Source organism: Pleurodeles waltl, chromosome 4_2 (assembly GCF_031143425.1).
Source record: "Pleurodeles waltl isolate 20211129_DDA chromosome 4_2, aPleWal1.hap1.20221129, whole genome shotgun sequence".
NCBI lineage: Eukaryota > Metazoa > Chordata > Amphibia > Caudata > Salamandridae > Pleurodeles > Pleurodeles waltl.
In genome coordinates, this window is record NC_090443.1 from 66,068,836 (window position 1) to 66,084,559 (window position 15,724).

At 43.5% G+C, this 15,724-nt stretch overlaps 1 protein-coding gene across 1 annotated transcript in view; it reads left to right on the forward strand.

Moving 5' to 3' along the window:
• Positions 1 to 14,165, forward strand: part of LOC138294076 (aquaporin-5-like) — a 97,872-nt gene extending 83,707 nt beyond the window's left edge. The window contains exons 3-4 of the mRNA XM_069233315.1: positions 13,419 to 13,499; positions 13,820 to 14,165. Of these exons, the coding sequence (XP_069089416.1) occupies positions 13,419 to 13,499; positions 13,820 to 14,038 (300 nt within the window). The 3' untranslated portion in view covers positions 14,039 to 14,165. The remainder of the gene's footprint in view (positions 1 to 13,418; positions 13,500 to 13,819) is intronic.
• The last annotated feature ends 1,559 nt before the right edge of the window (positions 14,166 to 15,724 follow it).

The following is a 15,724-nucleotide window of genomic DNA, read 5'->3' on the forward strand; positions in this document are numbered from 1 at the left end:
ATAGGTGAGGGTACCAGTGCATGAGCATGGTACCCCTACAGTGTCTAAACAAAACCTTAGACATTGTAAGTGCAGGGTAGCCATAAGAGTATATGGTCTGGGAGTTTGTCAAACACGAACTCCACAGCACCATAATGGCTACACTGAAAACTGGGAAGTTTGGTATCAAACTTCTCAGCACAATAAATGCACACTGATGCCAGTGTACATTTTATTGTAAAATACACCCCAGAGGGCACCTTAGAGGTGCCCCCTGAAACTTAACCGACTATCTGTGTAGGCTGACTAGTTTTAGCAGCCTGCCACAAACCGAGACATGTTGCTGGCCCCATGGGGAGAGTGCCTTTGTCACTCTGAGGCCAGTAACAAAGCCTGCACTGGGTGGAGATGCTAACACCTCCCCCAGGCAGGAATTGTCACACCTGGCGGTGAGCCTCAAAGGCTCACCTCCTTTGTGCCAACCCAGCAGGACACTCCAGCTAGTGGAGTTGCCCGCCCCCTCCGGCCAGGCCCCACTTTTGGCGGCAAGGCCGGAGAAAATAATGAGAAAAACAAGGAGGAGTCACTGGCCAGTCAGGACAGCCCCTAAGGTGTCCTGAGCTGAAGTGACTCTAACTTTTAGAAATCCTCCATCTTGCAGATGGAGGATTCCCCCAATAGGGTTAGGATTGTGACCCCCTCCCCTTGGGAGGAGGCACAAAGAGGGTGTACCCACCCTCAGGGCTAGTAGCCATTGGCTACTAACCCCCCAGACCTAAACACGCCCTTAAATTTAGTATTTAAGGGCTACCCTGAACCCTAGAAAATTAGATTCCTGCAACTACAAGAAGAAGGACTGCCTAGCTGAAAACCCCTGCAGAGGAAGACCAGAAGACGACAACTGCCTTGGCTCCAGAAACTCACCGGCCTGTCTCCTGCCTTCCAAAGATCCTGCTCCAGCGACGCCTTCCAAAGGGACCAGCGACCTCGACATCCTCTGAGGACTGCCCCTGCTTCGAAAAGACAAGAAACTCCCGAGGACAGCGGACCTGCTCCAAGAAAAGCTGCAACTTTGTTTCCAGCAACTTTAAAGAACCCTGCAAGCTCCCCGCAAGAAGCGTGAGACTTGCAACACTGCACCCGGCGACCCCGACTCGGCTGGTGGCGATCCAACACCTCAGGAGGGACCCCAGGACTACTCTGATACTGTGAGTACCAAAACCTGTCCCCCCTGAGCCCACACAGCGCCGCCTGCAGAGGGAATCCCGAGGCTTCCCCTGACCGCGACTCTTTGAACCTAAAGTCCCGACGCCTGGGAGAGACCCTGCACCCGCAGCCCCCAGGACCTGAAGGACCGGACTTTCACTGGAGAAGTGACCCCCAGGAGTCCCTCTCCCTTGCCCAAGTGGAGGTTTCCCCGAGGAATCCCCCCCTTGCCTGCCTGCAGCGCTGAAGAGATCCCGAGATCTCTCATAGACTAACACTGCGAACCCGACGCCTGTTCCTACACTGCACCCGGCCGCCCCCGCGCTGCTGAGGGTGAAATTTCTGTGTGGACCTGTGTCCCCCCCGGTGCCCTACAAAACCCCCCTGGTCTGCCCTCCGAAGACGCGGGTACTTACCTGCAAGTGGACCGGAACCGGGGCACCCCCTTCTCTCCATTCTAGCCTATGTGTTTTGGGCACCACTTTGAACTCTGCACCTGACCGGCCCTGAGCTGCTGGTGTGGTGACTTTGGGGTTGCTCTGAACCCCCAACGGTGGGCTACCTTGGACCAAGAACTAAGCCCTGTAAGTGTCTTACTTACCTGGTTAACCTAACAACTACTTACCTCCCCTAGGAACTGTGAAAATTGCACTAAGTGTCCACTTTTAAAACAGCTATTTGCGAATAACTTGAAAAGTATACATGCAATTTTGATGATTTGAAGTTCCAAAAGTACTTACCTGCAATACCTTTCGAATGAGATATTACATGTAGAATTTGAACCTGTGGTTCTTAAAATAAACTAAGAAAAGATATTTTTCTATATAAAAACCTATTGGCTGGATTTGTCTCTGAGTGTGTGTACCTCATTTATTGTCTATGTGTATGTACAACAAATGCTTAACACTACTCCTTGGATAAGCCTACTGCTCGACCACACTACCACAAAATAGAGCATTAGTATTATCTATTTTTACCACTATTTTACCTCTAAGGGGAACCCTTGGACTCTGTGCATGCTATTCCTTACTTTGAAATAGCACATACAGAGCCAACTTCCTACAGTCATTCAAGACCAGATTCTGTTGTTATGCAAATTGCTCATCGAAGATCTAGGAATCCTTCTGCTCCCTGCTCAGCACCACCAGACAAGGAGGGCAGAAGTGTGGACAACGTTGGAAAATGTATTGCAGCCACGCCACCTCATTCACTAGGGTGGCAAATGCACTGGGAATTCTCAGACACTATGACCGCCAAGTGTGGTTTGATTTATCCCACCTGCTGGAGTTCCTACCAGAAGACAAAAAAAAGGAAGCAAATTACATTTTGCAGGAAGGGGATAGAATATTGTCCGAAATTATTGACACTGCTATGGACACCTCTTCAACTGCATTTAGGCAGATGGCTGGTGCAGCGGTACTACGTCGGAAGGGATGTCTGAAAGAGACCTCCTTCCATCCTGAAGTCCAATCAGAAATATGAGACATATTCAATGGGGAGAATTAATTCAACAAACATGTGAATGACGATTTGCAGACCATCAAAGTACAGATACTGCTGGCTCCCTAGGCACACTCCAGCAACAGCGTGTTCAGCTTTTTCGTGAAGCCTGAGGACGAGGGCAATACAGTCAAAGACCTTCACTTCAGTCCTATCAATATCAGCCGTATTCACAACAGGGATATTGACCACAATACACTGGACAGCAATCTTACAGAGCCTCCAATACTTCTGTGTACTCAGGACAACTTACACAGGGACAATTCCCAGCCGCCAGGAAATCCCAGGGCACCTCTAAAAGACAGCGACAATGTTCAGGCTCCTGTAACCTCGCCACCCCAAAAACCAACAGTTAAGCCACTACCTCTCCAACTTTTATAATCAATGGGAGAGCATCTCTTCTGACAGATGGCTCAACCATTCAGGATGCTGTCACTCCAAGAAATCTTATTAGTGGTCAACCAGGAGGTTCTCATGATGTCTCTCAATCTCTTAGATGCATACTTCACCTTCCCATCTACATGAAGCATCAGCGATTCCTCAGGTTTGAGGTGGCAGGATGCCACTATCAATTCAAGGTTCTCTCGTTTGGCCTAAGATCAGCTCCCAGAGTCTTCACCAAGTGCATGCCACTCGTGGTTGCTTTCCTAAGAAAATTGGGACAACTCTAGACAACTGGTTGATCAAGGGTCCTACATTTTTCTCTGCAAGAAATCCATCAGGGCTTGTCAGCAGCTCTTTCAGTCTCCAGGGCTCAAATTGAACACAGAAAACTCCTTAATGACCCCTCCTCAATCGCTGGTCTTCCTAGGAGCCATACTGGACATCACGATCGCCACCTGACTGCAGAACAAGTTCAAAAGATAGTAGAGAGGGCCACTTTCCTTGGTAGAAGAAAGTCAGTTTCAGTACAAGTGTTCAAGTCAATGCTGGGAATGCTACCTAACTGTTGCCTGCACATCAGACCCTTGCAGGAACAGCTGGATGCACAGTGGGTGCAGGTTCATGGTTCATTCGAAGACATCGACATCACCCCTATGATGAAGGAAAGCCCTCTCATGGTGGGGAAGAGAAGTGAACATTTCACAAGGTCTTTCTTTCAAGGCACCTCAACTAAGCTCCTTAATGACAATGGATGCTTCCCTAGAAGGTTGGGGGGGCTCTTCTTCAGGAGTTGGAGTTCAACGGGAAATGGCCCCTTCAAGAATCTCAAATGCACATCAATCTCCTGTAACTCTTGGCCGTTTTTCTGGGATTGCAGGCATTCCTGCTCAGAATTCACAATTACTTGATCCTGGTCAGAACAGACAATACCACTACAATGTTCTATCTAGCCAAACAAGGGGGAATACGATGAGAATCTTCTCCTCCCAAGCCCAGCTTATATGGAAGTGGTTACTAATGAATGACATCTCCCTGCAATTTGAGGTGTCAACAATGTCTGGGCAGGCTCTCTCAGCAGAACATTGAGTCAATGCCATGAATGTGAACTAAATCAGACACAGTTGTCTCGGAGCTTCCAAAGTTGGGGTATCCCAAAGCTGGACCTCTTCACAACTCTCCTAAAAAAAAAATGCACAAAGTCCGCCCTTTCCTCTTACTTCCAGGGTGATACACAAGATGAAGAAGGAGCCATGCAGTCTCATTCTAATAGCCCCAGCATGGCCAAGACAGTATTGGTTCAAGGAACTCCTCCTTCTGTTAGTGTGTCCGCACATCCAATTTCCACCAATAAAGAACCTGCTGTCAATGAGCAATGGCCAGGCCGTGCATCCTCAAATCTCTCAATTTGTCAGCATAGCACCTCAAAACAATGAATCTGGATCCCTAACGATACCACCAGGAACAGTCAAGAGCCATGTCTACCAATAAGTCTTATGTTGCAAAAAGGACGAGATTCTGCTGCTGGTGTATTAAAAATGATAGACACCTGTTTCTTTCTTCTCCTGAACAGTTATTGCCATGTCTTCTTCACCTAGCGAAGTCAGGCTTGGCTCATTCTTCTATAAAGGTGCATTTGGCAGTGAACGTCAGGTTTTGCAGAAGGACAGGTGAAATATTGCGTGGTCAACCAGGCTAGTGAAATAATTTATGAAGGGTTTATTTAGAGGTTTTGCCACAAATAAAGCCTCCTGCAGTATCCTGGCAGCTGAACACGGTCCTTTCCCAGCTCATTAAGGCACCGTCTAAATCAATCCATAAAGCATACATGAAATATGCCTTATGGAAGAGAGCACTACTATTGGCCCTCACGTCAGCCAAAAGAGTCAGCAAAATTCAGGTCTTTACAGTCACTGAGCCTTTTCTACAGTTCAAAGAAGATAAGGTGTTGTTAAGGACAAACCCTAAATTCATACCTAAGGTTTCAACTTCTTTCTACTTAAATGAACCTATTGTTCTCTCCACCTATTTTAAGAACCCTTTGCCTGCTGCAGAAAGGTCTCTTCAGTCTCTAGACGTTAAATGTTGTTTGAAATTCTATATCCACAGAACAAAGGCCTTCAGAAAAGTGGATCAGCTTCTCATATCTTATGCTCCAGCCAGGAAGGGTTATGCATCATTCTTAAGAAGCAGCATAGCCCATTGAGTATTTGTAGCAATAGAGGTTCGACATGTCGAAGCAGGAAGACCTCTGTCCATGAAGGTTGCTGCACATTCCACCAGAAAGATGGCTACATCTGCTGCTTTGTTTGCCGGGGTATGACTTCCAGACATTTGCAAAGTGGCAACATGGATGAATGCACATACCTTCGCCAGACACTATTGTCTGGATGAAGCATAGATGGCAGATGCTGCGGGTAGGCAAGCGGTTTTGCGTCACATCTTTCATCAAGTTTCAGACTGTTTTCATTATTTAATTACAGTTTCTTTTGTATAACGTGTTATTGCTCTGTCACTATTTTTTTTTTATTTGGTCTATTGTTCCTGGATATTCAATTCTTATTTGTTTAGTACCTCTTTTGCGAGTGGTTTTGCCCAACCCTTTACCAATGATTCTACACTTAACTGCTCCCTATTCTGATTTTAACATGTGAATCTAAAAATTATTCAATACTGGAGAAAAAACAATTTAACTGCACACTGTGGTTCTCGAGTATTGATATCTTTCGGAGATTCACATGCGACCTGCCCACCTCCCTGTTTTTTGGCTCACCACCTCTATACCTCACATATATATCTCATCATACTTGTGCTTGAAATCTGAGCTATGGTGGCTCTGCAGGAAAATGGTGGTCCAAGGTCTTGCCTCTGATTGGCTGGAGTTTGGGTCTATCATAACAATGTAAATTAGTTAACAATAGCAATTGATTTTTCTATTGTGGTAATGTACTAACATTGTTCTGCTTATTTTGAATACCGTAGGACTCCCACCATGAGGACGGGGAAGATTCAAGTATGTGAATCCATGAAAGATTCAACACTGGAGATTATAGCAGAGGCTGCTGTCCATCTAATTATTGTTAGCATTCTCCCACAGTGAGAAGGGGTCAGAAGAAGGAATAGGAAAAAAAGGAAAAAGAAGAGGAAGAGCTGTTGCTACATTAATACTGTGCAAGAGACATTTTAACATAGACAAAGTGGGCAACTGACCAGGCTGCCCACCTTGAAAGGGGGTGATTAGTGCAGTGAATGGGACAGTCTGAAGTTCTTCTTCTTAAAAACAGATTTTTTAATTGTGTAATCAGGGCATACACACTTCACAAATGTTTAGTGTGTATGTGATGCCTGCCTATCCTCAATCCTCATGATCTCAATTAGCAACAATTAAATTAAGAAGTAATATTTCTGTCTCATGCCTCTCTGTTTTACTTCATGCCACCTCTTCTACCTCAACCCTCACTTTTTACCCCTTTATTTGTGTCTGCTTATTGCTACATACCTTATCCTTTTCTCTCTAGCTCAACTGTCTGATTAATTTATGTTGTCTACCTCACTGAATTCTCAATATCTATCACTATGGCATCCTTTTACTTCTCTCATGACCTGACCTCTTGCGTGCCACCTCGACATCTCTGTGTGTCTATCACCTCTCTTCCATAACACACTCTGTACCTCACTCCTCTCTCTGCATCCCTCAGATCTAGTTCCATATCATCTCCCTGTAGCTCTTCTCCATCTACTTCACCTCTGTTTCCAAACCTCATCTCTCTTTTCCTGACCTCCCTATCACTTCACCCATTCCTCTATGCCTCATGAGTCTCAGCCTCTCTCAGCTTCTCTTTCTGACCACTTCCTACATCACCTATCTCATCTCTCTTATTCACATCTCCTTCACTACTTCATCTCTCTGCCCTTCTCTTTCTACAAAGCGTGTCACTTTATCTCACCATTCAGTCACTGCCTAACTTATCCCACTGCACACTTTTTTAAATCTCTGTGCCCTCGACCACACCCCTATGACTAACTTACTCCTTTCTTGCCAAATTCTCTTTCTCTGCCTTTGCTTCCTTCTTTATGACGTTAAAAAGAAAACAGGCATTCTGGAAATATGTAAGTATAAATAATTAAATACATATAGCAACAAAATTAAAGCCAATGGACCAGAACATTGCTGTCTGAAATACTGGAGCACGTAATGATAAATTCCATACATTGTGCTATACTTTTATAAATTTTCTCCAATACAGAAAGCAGTGGAAGTCACATGATGAAAATGAAATTCAAAATAGGCACGAACAAGCAGGTGCCGATTTCTTCTCATAAGGAAAATGTGAGAACACGTTGGGAGGAAGATACAGTGGGGTACAGTAGAAAGCAGCCCACTAAATCTGCAATTCTTGCTTGGCTATTCCAACTTTAAAATGAGGTTACCCTTACAGTAAAGCTAAATGTGTGGGTTACAACACTAAAATACACAAGCATTTGCAATGCAGTGGGTCTCGCGTTTGCTCGAGTTAGAGCTATTAGCGTTTTAAACTCCTAACCGGACTTTTCTTGCCACATAAACTGAAAAGTAAAACAGTTTCACATAAGCGAGACGATAGACGCCATGAGCCCGAAGCAGACACACAAAACGAAAAAGAAGTTTGCTTGCAGTGAAACATATTGGCAAAAGTGCAATTATCCATGTAGCAGGGTCAATGTCATGCAATGCACTCGATTACTGCCCAACGAGATCGCGCTGCCTATGAAATAAAAAGATACAGTAATCCAGAAACCATACGGAAAATATTGAGCCTCGTATGTTTTCAATAGTTAGCCGGTGCGCTTGAGGAGGGCTAAACACCGGAAAAGGCATGACATAGGCATGACTTTCACTAATTAAATCAAGCAATTTTTTAAAGGCTGGCCCACAAACCAACGAAAGTGATGGGCATGACTTGGGCGTGGTTAAAAGCCCATTGAGAGATTACACCAAGGACACAGCGCTTTGCGTGCTCGACCCTAAAAATGGCAATATGTTTAAAATGTGTGTTAATGTGCACATATGTAAATGCTTTGTTAGTACTTTAAGAAGTATAAAAACAATTCACGTTGTTACAAGCAGAGGAAATAAAAAAGAGCCTCAGTGGTTTAATACCCTCACTCCCATCTAGCGCCACATTTTCTTTTCCCTAACCCTTACTTTCTTCATTTCACTCATTTCAAAGCCTTACCTATCTCTTGCTACCTCTCTTTCTCTATATATCTCTTCCTAATTTTACTTCTCTTCATCTTCCTTTCTTGTGAGCCAACCTTTTTAAATTACATTTCATCTTTCTTTTTTATCTTACGTTTACCTATGTTTCTACCTCAGCTCTAACTTATTTGCTTTATCTTTCCACTCTCTTGCTCTACCGCACTCTTTACCCTTTGCGTCTCTCGTGTCTCTAATCCCTTCCTGTATTTCCAACTCATTGTACTCTAGGGGCCAGATGTATCGAAGGGTTTTACCCATTCTGTGTCTATGGGAAAATGTGTTGGTACATATGGCCCTAGGTCACTGCCTCTCTAGATTGGTGTACTCATATAAACATGCGATACAATCATCATGTCAGATTTCACTAGATGGAATGATCCAAATTTCAGGGGCATTGCATTAATTTTCACTGTTGCAGTGAGAGTGCCAGTTGTGAAAAGCATCAATTTGTAATTACAAGTATCTGACAATTAAAGTTACGTTACATTTTTAAGTACTGTGTGTATGTCTTATCTTAATATTATGCACTAGTCCACTTAATATAACCCAAGTAGCACTTACAGTGTTTTGCCTACAGTGGGGGAATTGCTGATAGTATATTCCCTGCAAAATATTGTTGTCACAAGAAAAATATCTAGATCAAGGCACAAAAGAAATGGGTTTACCAATACTTCTTCAAACTTTGCTATTGTTTAGTTGGTGGACGGCAGGCACCTTGTGCTTTCTTGTGTTTTGCTCGCCCCCTTTTTCTGAAAATTTGGGGGCAGATTTATTGGAAAGTGGCGCAACGCGGTGCTGCGCCAAAATGGACAGCGCTGCGCTGTGTCACTTTAGAAACACAGGGATGCGCTGTATTTAACTGAATACGGCACACCCCTGTGTTTCCCCCTGCGCTGGGGCTAAATTTAGCTGCCAACGCAGGCATCCTTGCACCATTGTCACCATTGCACAAGGATGTCTGTGTTGAGGGGTGTGATTGTTTATGTGTGGGAAGGTGTCCCTTCCTGTACATAAACAATGACTAATGGCGCTTTGGCACTTCTGTGTGTGCTGCACAATGCAGCACACACAGAAGTGCCAAAGCGTAATTTTCAATGATTGTTTATGTGCAGTAAGGGACACCTTCTCTCACATAAACAATCATTTCTGGCATTTTGTTGTTTCTATGCATGCGGCAGAATAAAGTACGCATAGAAAAAGCAAAAAATGAGGAGGAATAAAAGTATTCCTCCTAGTTGCGCCTGGGGGTGGAGTTAGATAACCCACGGTTTTTTAGAATTACATGGATAATACATTCAAAGTGGTCGCAGCAGGGTACCCCAAACTACGTCTTGCGCAGAGGTTTAAATAATCTTTACGAGTGTGGGTCATTATTTATACCTGGATGTCAGTTAAAACTTCACATACTTTAGCATCAGGCAAATTCGGAAACCACACCGATAATTCTATAACAAGGCTTGATTTAACACGATTAGTAACGCGGGGTAAATGAATCACCACCAGGCATAACTGATGCAAAAATCCCCTTTTACATTCACATCGACACTTAGGAGCTTTCTCTAAACCACTTTAATTTGCCAGAAAACTCTTGGAACGTGTTTGCTGCAGTTACACCATTTGACGGATTTTCCGCTGAAATTATCTTTCGAGCAGCTGTAGGTGAAGCTCAGCCTTTTTGCTTTTAGTCCATTATCTCATTGTGTTTTTGGGCCAGATGTGTGCACAATCATGGTTATCTCTGACTCCCGCAGAGTGCTGGGGCCACTAGCCACAATAGACCGTAGTAATGCACCACTTTGTGATTGTCTGCAATCTAGCTACGGCCTAGGCTATCTTGCTTTTTACACTGCAGACGCATTTTAGCCGTTAGAGCAGTGGTCGTATTAAACCTGAGACTGTTACAACTTTTCGTCGAAATATGGTAAGAGACTGGACCAATTTAAGGGCCGCGGATCCCGGGCCGAGTACTACAGGGCTCTGCTCACCACACTGGATCCACATACGCTCCTCAGTCCTGTCCCGGACAGAGCCGCGCTGCCCCGCAGGACTCGGAGCGGGCTGCCTGTGCAGCCCCACCACGGTTCTGACCCGGCCCCTTGTTCATTGAGCACTAGTCTCGTCCGACTACTGGAATGCAGTGCGTCTTCCGCAGTCACTGCCTGTTTAATATAACCAGGCTCAGCGCGCACAGGCGGTCTTGGCACTAAAAACGTGTGATAATTCATTTGAATGCAGTGATGCACACCACCACATTAAAATGTGTTAGTCTAACGCCTGATGTGTGGTACTGAGCAAGGCTGCAAGAGAGATTCACAGCGTTGCTCCTTTATACTTTAGTTTCTGACACAGAGAGTTACTCCGTTTGTATCCTCTAGGAAGACACTTTTTGAAAACTTACTCTAAGAGTTTTCCACGTTTGACTCACTACATCTTTACATCCCAGATGCAGTGTGAATGCATGTGTTTTCAGTGTACACATGCACTGTAGATCTGTTCGATTTAGAGACTATTTCTAACTGTCTACCTATAAAGTGATAATGGAGAAATGAACTGAATAACCCTGATCTTGCTGTCTTCTTCATTTTAGGTTCAAGAAATAGAAAAATACTTGGCTTACTATAAACTTTTGTGTACCTTCCCCTCATATTATTTGGCATCCACTAACACTTCCATGCATATTCTAGGTTTCAATTTACTGTAGGAAGATAGGTTTGGGGGGACTCTCCGGTCCTGAAGAATGTCATTGACCCCGTGTGGGGCTTGAATAATTCGCAGAAACATTATGACCTCTAGATACGAGGGACACATTGTAACATTCCCCATTTGCATCAAGGAAAAATAACTCCATGTCAAAAAGATCTCGGTCCAAAACTCATTTCTTTGGATCCTGGTTGGCAAAGACTACTCTTTACTTGCCCAGTGAGTGGCACAGGGAGCCTGCCACTCAAGTGGGTTAGAGTCCTTTTATTAAATAGAAATTCCAAGCAACAGCAAATTATATGATTCTATTCCATTTTATACTACCAAGTTCCTCTCTTCTTTTTCTCGTGGACGTTACACATTGTTGTTCATTGATGTAAATGCACGAGAAGATGTACAACATGCAAGTAAAATCTCCTCTCACTCCCCCTTTATCTTTTGGCCACATTTTCCCAGAGTCTGCACCTAGAGACCTCAATGGAAAGGCACGTGGTGCAGCCCCTGAACCCATTTTTAGCCAAGCATGGTAGCATAGCATGGTCAAGGACAACACCATGCGCGCTCAGAAGGAGCTGTGCCCTGTGGGGAATGACTCAGAAGGGTTTCAATGACTGGATGCAAGCTATGGTCGAAGGCCAGATTCGTGCTAGGAGCTCTTACAGCATGATCAAAAACTGTGGCCAGTGGGTTAAGTACAAGCAGACAGGCCACGCATGTGGTTTTCAGCCACGACCAGTGCCTACATTGCAGAGGGCATTGCTGAAAGCCTTGTCCTCCGGGTTCTTTAAGTAAGGTGAAGGGCTCATAGCAACGTTAAAAAGCACACCCATCACCCCGAGGTTGTTGGTGACACTAGAATGCCACGCCCTTGGAGTTCTGGGAATCGGTGGACTGGGCACATAATGTGGCTGAAGGCCACATTCTATTCAGAGGGCTGCTAGGCTAGTCAACAGACCGAGCACAGCAGGGGGCACATTTACAAGACTTTTACAGACACTTGGTAAAATATGTAAAAAAAAAAAGTATTCAATGAAAATAAGCAAATATTCAAAATTAGAAAAAAAGCAAAAAAATGCAACTGTATGATTCCTTGTAACAGCCAAGATTAGACAGAAAAAACTGCTCGCTTGGATGTTACAGGCGGCATCTTATATAAAAATGAATTACTTCATCCTTGTCACAGGCATCATTCTATAGAAACAATCTGCTTGCTTTTCTGAAACAGGCAGGAGGTGGGATTCAAAAACATACTGCATGCTTTTCTTAAGAGGTACCACTACATTGAAGCATGCTGTCTGTTTTCCTATAGCATGGAGTACTTTAAACAAGCTAACAACAATTTTACTTTTGCAGGCACAGTTATACTGTTTCCTATGCTGTAAGGAGCAACTTTATTGTTACATAGAAACATACTCTCTGCTTCTCTGTAATAGGACAGATAATACCACCTACTTCCACGTAGCAAGCAATTACGTATAAAAGCATATTGCCTGATTCAATGTAACAGGCAGAATGGTTAGGAGATAGCTATGAACCGAAACAATAACAATGACTCTGCTTCTCAAATTCTTGATACATTAGGCTTTATAGCTCCCAACAATGTATCGAGAGCAGCTTGTTGCAAGGCATTAACAAAGACGATGTTTCCTTCTTTTGAGAATGGTGAAAGGAAAAGCAATGGCTACATAATGTCCTCCTTATGTGTAATTTACAAAGGAAAACTCTCCAACAGAGGGGTTAACACTCGTTTGCTGTAGCATGGTGGTAGTAAATCCCACAGCAAAGAATATTCTGATGAAACATACATGTATGGAGGAATTCACTCTAATCGTGCATTTCAAGGTTTTAAACCTTACCAACCTCTTCTAAATCAGGCACTGGAGCAACTCTATTGAATGGACTGATCCTTGCCAAACAGGTGCCATCTTTGATGCGCTCTATTGGATAAGTATTTTGTTCTGCAAGAACAAGCTCCCCAAGTTGGAGTTTGGCCTTGCAGAACAAAATAACAGTGGGCTGATGTTAACAGAGTTTCCCCAAGGGCGTGTGAGGGGCCAAGCTGTACATTTCCTATAATGGACGGCCATGTCTTGTACAGCAGTCCTGGTTTTGGAAAACCAGTGACAGTAACTCTCTCTAAATAGGGCAGGTGGCTGCCACTGTAGCTCAGCCACATGTAGTGGATAGAGCAAGGGTTTCCACAGGCAGAGACAGTTTGCTCTGCCAGCAGAACACTATCGGCTCCTCCACCTCTAAATGGGGCGGGGGATTGAGAGGTTGCTGAATGATGAGAGCACCATTTTATGTTGGGTTCACTGTTCTTTCAACCCTACATTATTTCTTTAGTATTAACATTGAGTTCTGCAACCAGAAGCTGTGATATTTGATTTCTGGTTTTTTACTCATTTCTTAGATATACTACACTGGCTGCTCTATGAATCCTGCTCGATCCTTTGGAGCATCGCTGATAACAGGAAACTTCCCTGTCCACTGGGTAAGTTTTGGCTTTGAAATTCACATAGTTCATTCATAGTTCATTCTTAGCTGCGAAGTGAGAATATGGCCGAAGAAAAGACAGCTCCAGGCGCGGGAAGTAAGCTGTCCCGTGAGTGAATATTAATCTGCATGAAGCAGTAAGACTGTAGGTGTGTAGTGAAGACTTCAGTGTTAAGTGAGTAGTATGAAACTAGGAGAGTTTTAAATGAGGGGTGAAGGAATGGTAAATTTGGAAGATCTAGAAAATGAGTGTGTGATAGAAACACAGATTGGGGTCCTTTGGGGAGTCCAGAGCTAATGCTCAACCTTTTCCCACAGATCTTCTGGATTGGACCTATACTAGGTGGAACTATTGCGGTTTTTATCTACCATTACCTACTTTCGCCACGTGACATGACTACATCTGAGAAGTTGGATGTTCTGTGGGGCTGCACAGATCGGCGGGAAGAGAATGAACACCACCAGCATGAATGCAGGAAAATCTCTGTGGACCTCCAATCACTGTACAGTACATCCAGAAGCTTGGATGAAGTGTGAGGGCTACCACCTGAGCAAAGATATTACTTTTTTATTGCTCCAACATGTTGTCAGTAGTGTTAAGTGTGAATCGTACATGTAGATGAATGTTTTCTGGTCTTCACTTAATTTGGTGATGTTGCAATTGTCTAAGAAGTTATACACTTTATTTTCAATTTATTTATTTCATGATTTGGAACTCCAAAGAGGTCCACGTATACAAATAATTAATCAAATACAATACATAAAATGAGAATAAAATATAAAACAAAGTATGAAAGCTGAGTTATCTATAAAATTCAATACATCCAGGTCGCTGCCCAGCAATCATGTATTACAGTGTTGTTACCGTTTAAAACCTTGATTTATAAAAAGCAGCAATCCTAAAAGAATAACTTTTATAAAGTGTTTTTGATTCTCAACCCCTCAAGCCTATTTCACAGTAATAATCCTATGCATTGTAATGTGTAAAATAGTAGTTAAATTAGGAAAATACATTTTCCTTACACCCCTAAATAATGATAAAATCAATATTTATTTAGAAATGACTTAAAAACCTTGAAGGTCCTAAATCAGAGTATTTCATTTAGTGACCTATGCAAAGATTACAAAAGAAGACGACCTTCATTCAGTATGAAAAAGATTCATCCATTACAACAAATAAACACCAATACAATTGTTAATATAACAGTAAAACCGTATAACGTAAAAACATCCATCAAAAATATAAACATATAAAACCTCATTCATAGAAAACAGTAAAATCATTGTAAAAACTCTACATTGTTACGCCAAGTAATAGCTCCCTTCAGGAATGATCCCAGGCCGTTCCACACCAATACATCAGAGGCCATTTGCAACCACATGAAAGCAGGATGATATTGCACGAAACCCTTGGGCCTTAGGATAGGTAATAGAAATCGAGTTCTAAATGGTGCATAAAAAACACAAAACAATGTAAAATGGGACAGGGTCTGTTGGGACACCCCATCACAGGGGCGAAGTCTAATAGATTTTTCCCCATACTGACCTAGTGGGAAGCATAGATCACTTCTAATGATCCCCAAACGGAATCGAGTTATAAGAGACCTTTCCCTCACATCCTTTATCTCTAAGAGATAGCGCTCAGGACCCACCCACATCTTCAACATGATAAAATCCCTGATTGATTTTTTCCCTAAGGTCTCCCACTCCCTCTTGGTCTCCTGGATTCTCAAAAAATTGTCCTTAGCCCATTTCTTATCACAACTAGTCAGGCTCTCAGGGTAGTCAAACAAATCAGGGCGCCCCAGATCATGAGCCATCTTCCTTATATGCGTCAACCAGGGAATATTCTTTGCATTGTCGCAAGCCAAACAATCCCTTACGATATCCCTATTAAGAGTGGCATGTTTGTTACTCCAGATTGAGATCCATAGCAGAAGGAGAGCCAACTGGATAGTGTCCTGCACACACTCAAGATCCAGTTCCAGATGAAGGCAAAAAACAGGGATATTTTGTCCAACTCCCAAAAGCCTTCCACAGAACCGATTTTCTTCCACCGTGAGGGCTCGGGTATCCCTATACCCCCACAGTGCTGCACCATACAGCAGGACAGGGAGGCATTTCCGCCTATAGGTTTCAAGCAAAGGCTTGATAGGTTTACTACCTACCCTTACAGCAAAGTCAAAAGTCGCACCAACTGTTGCATGAAAAAGCACCCCCCTT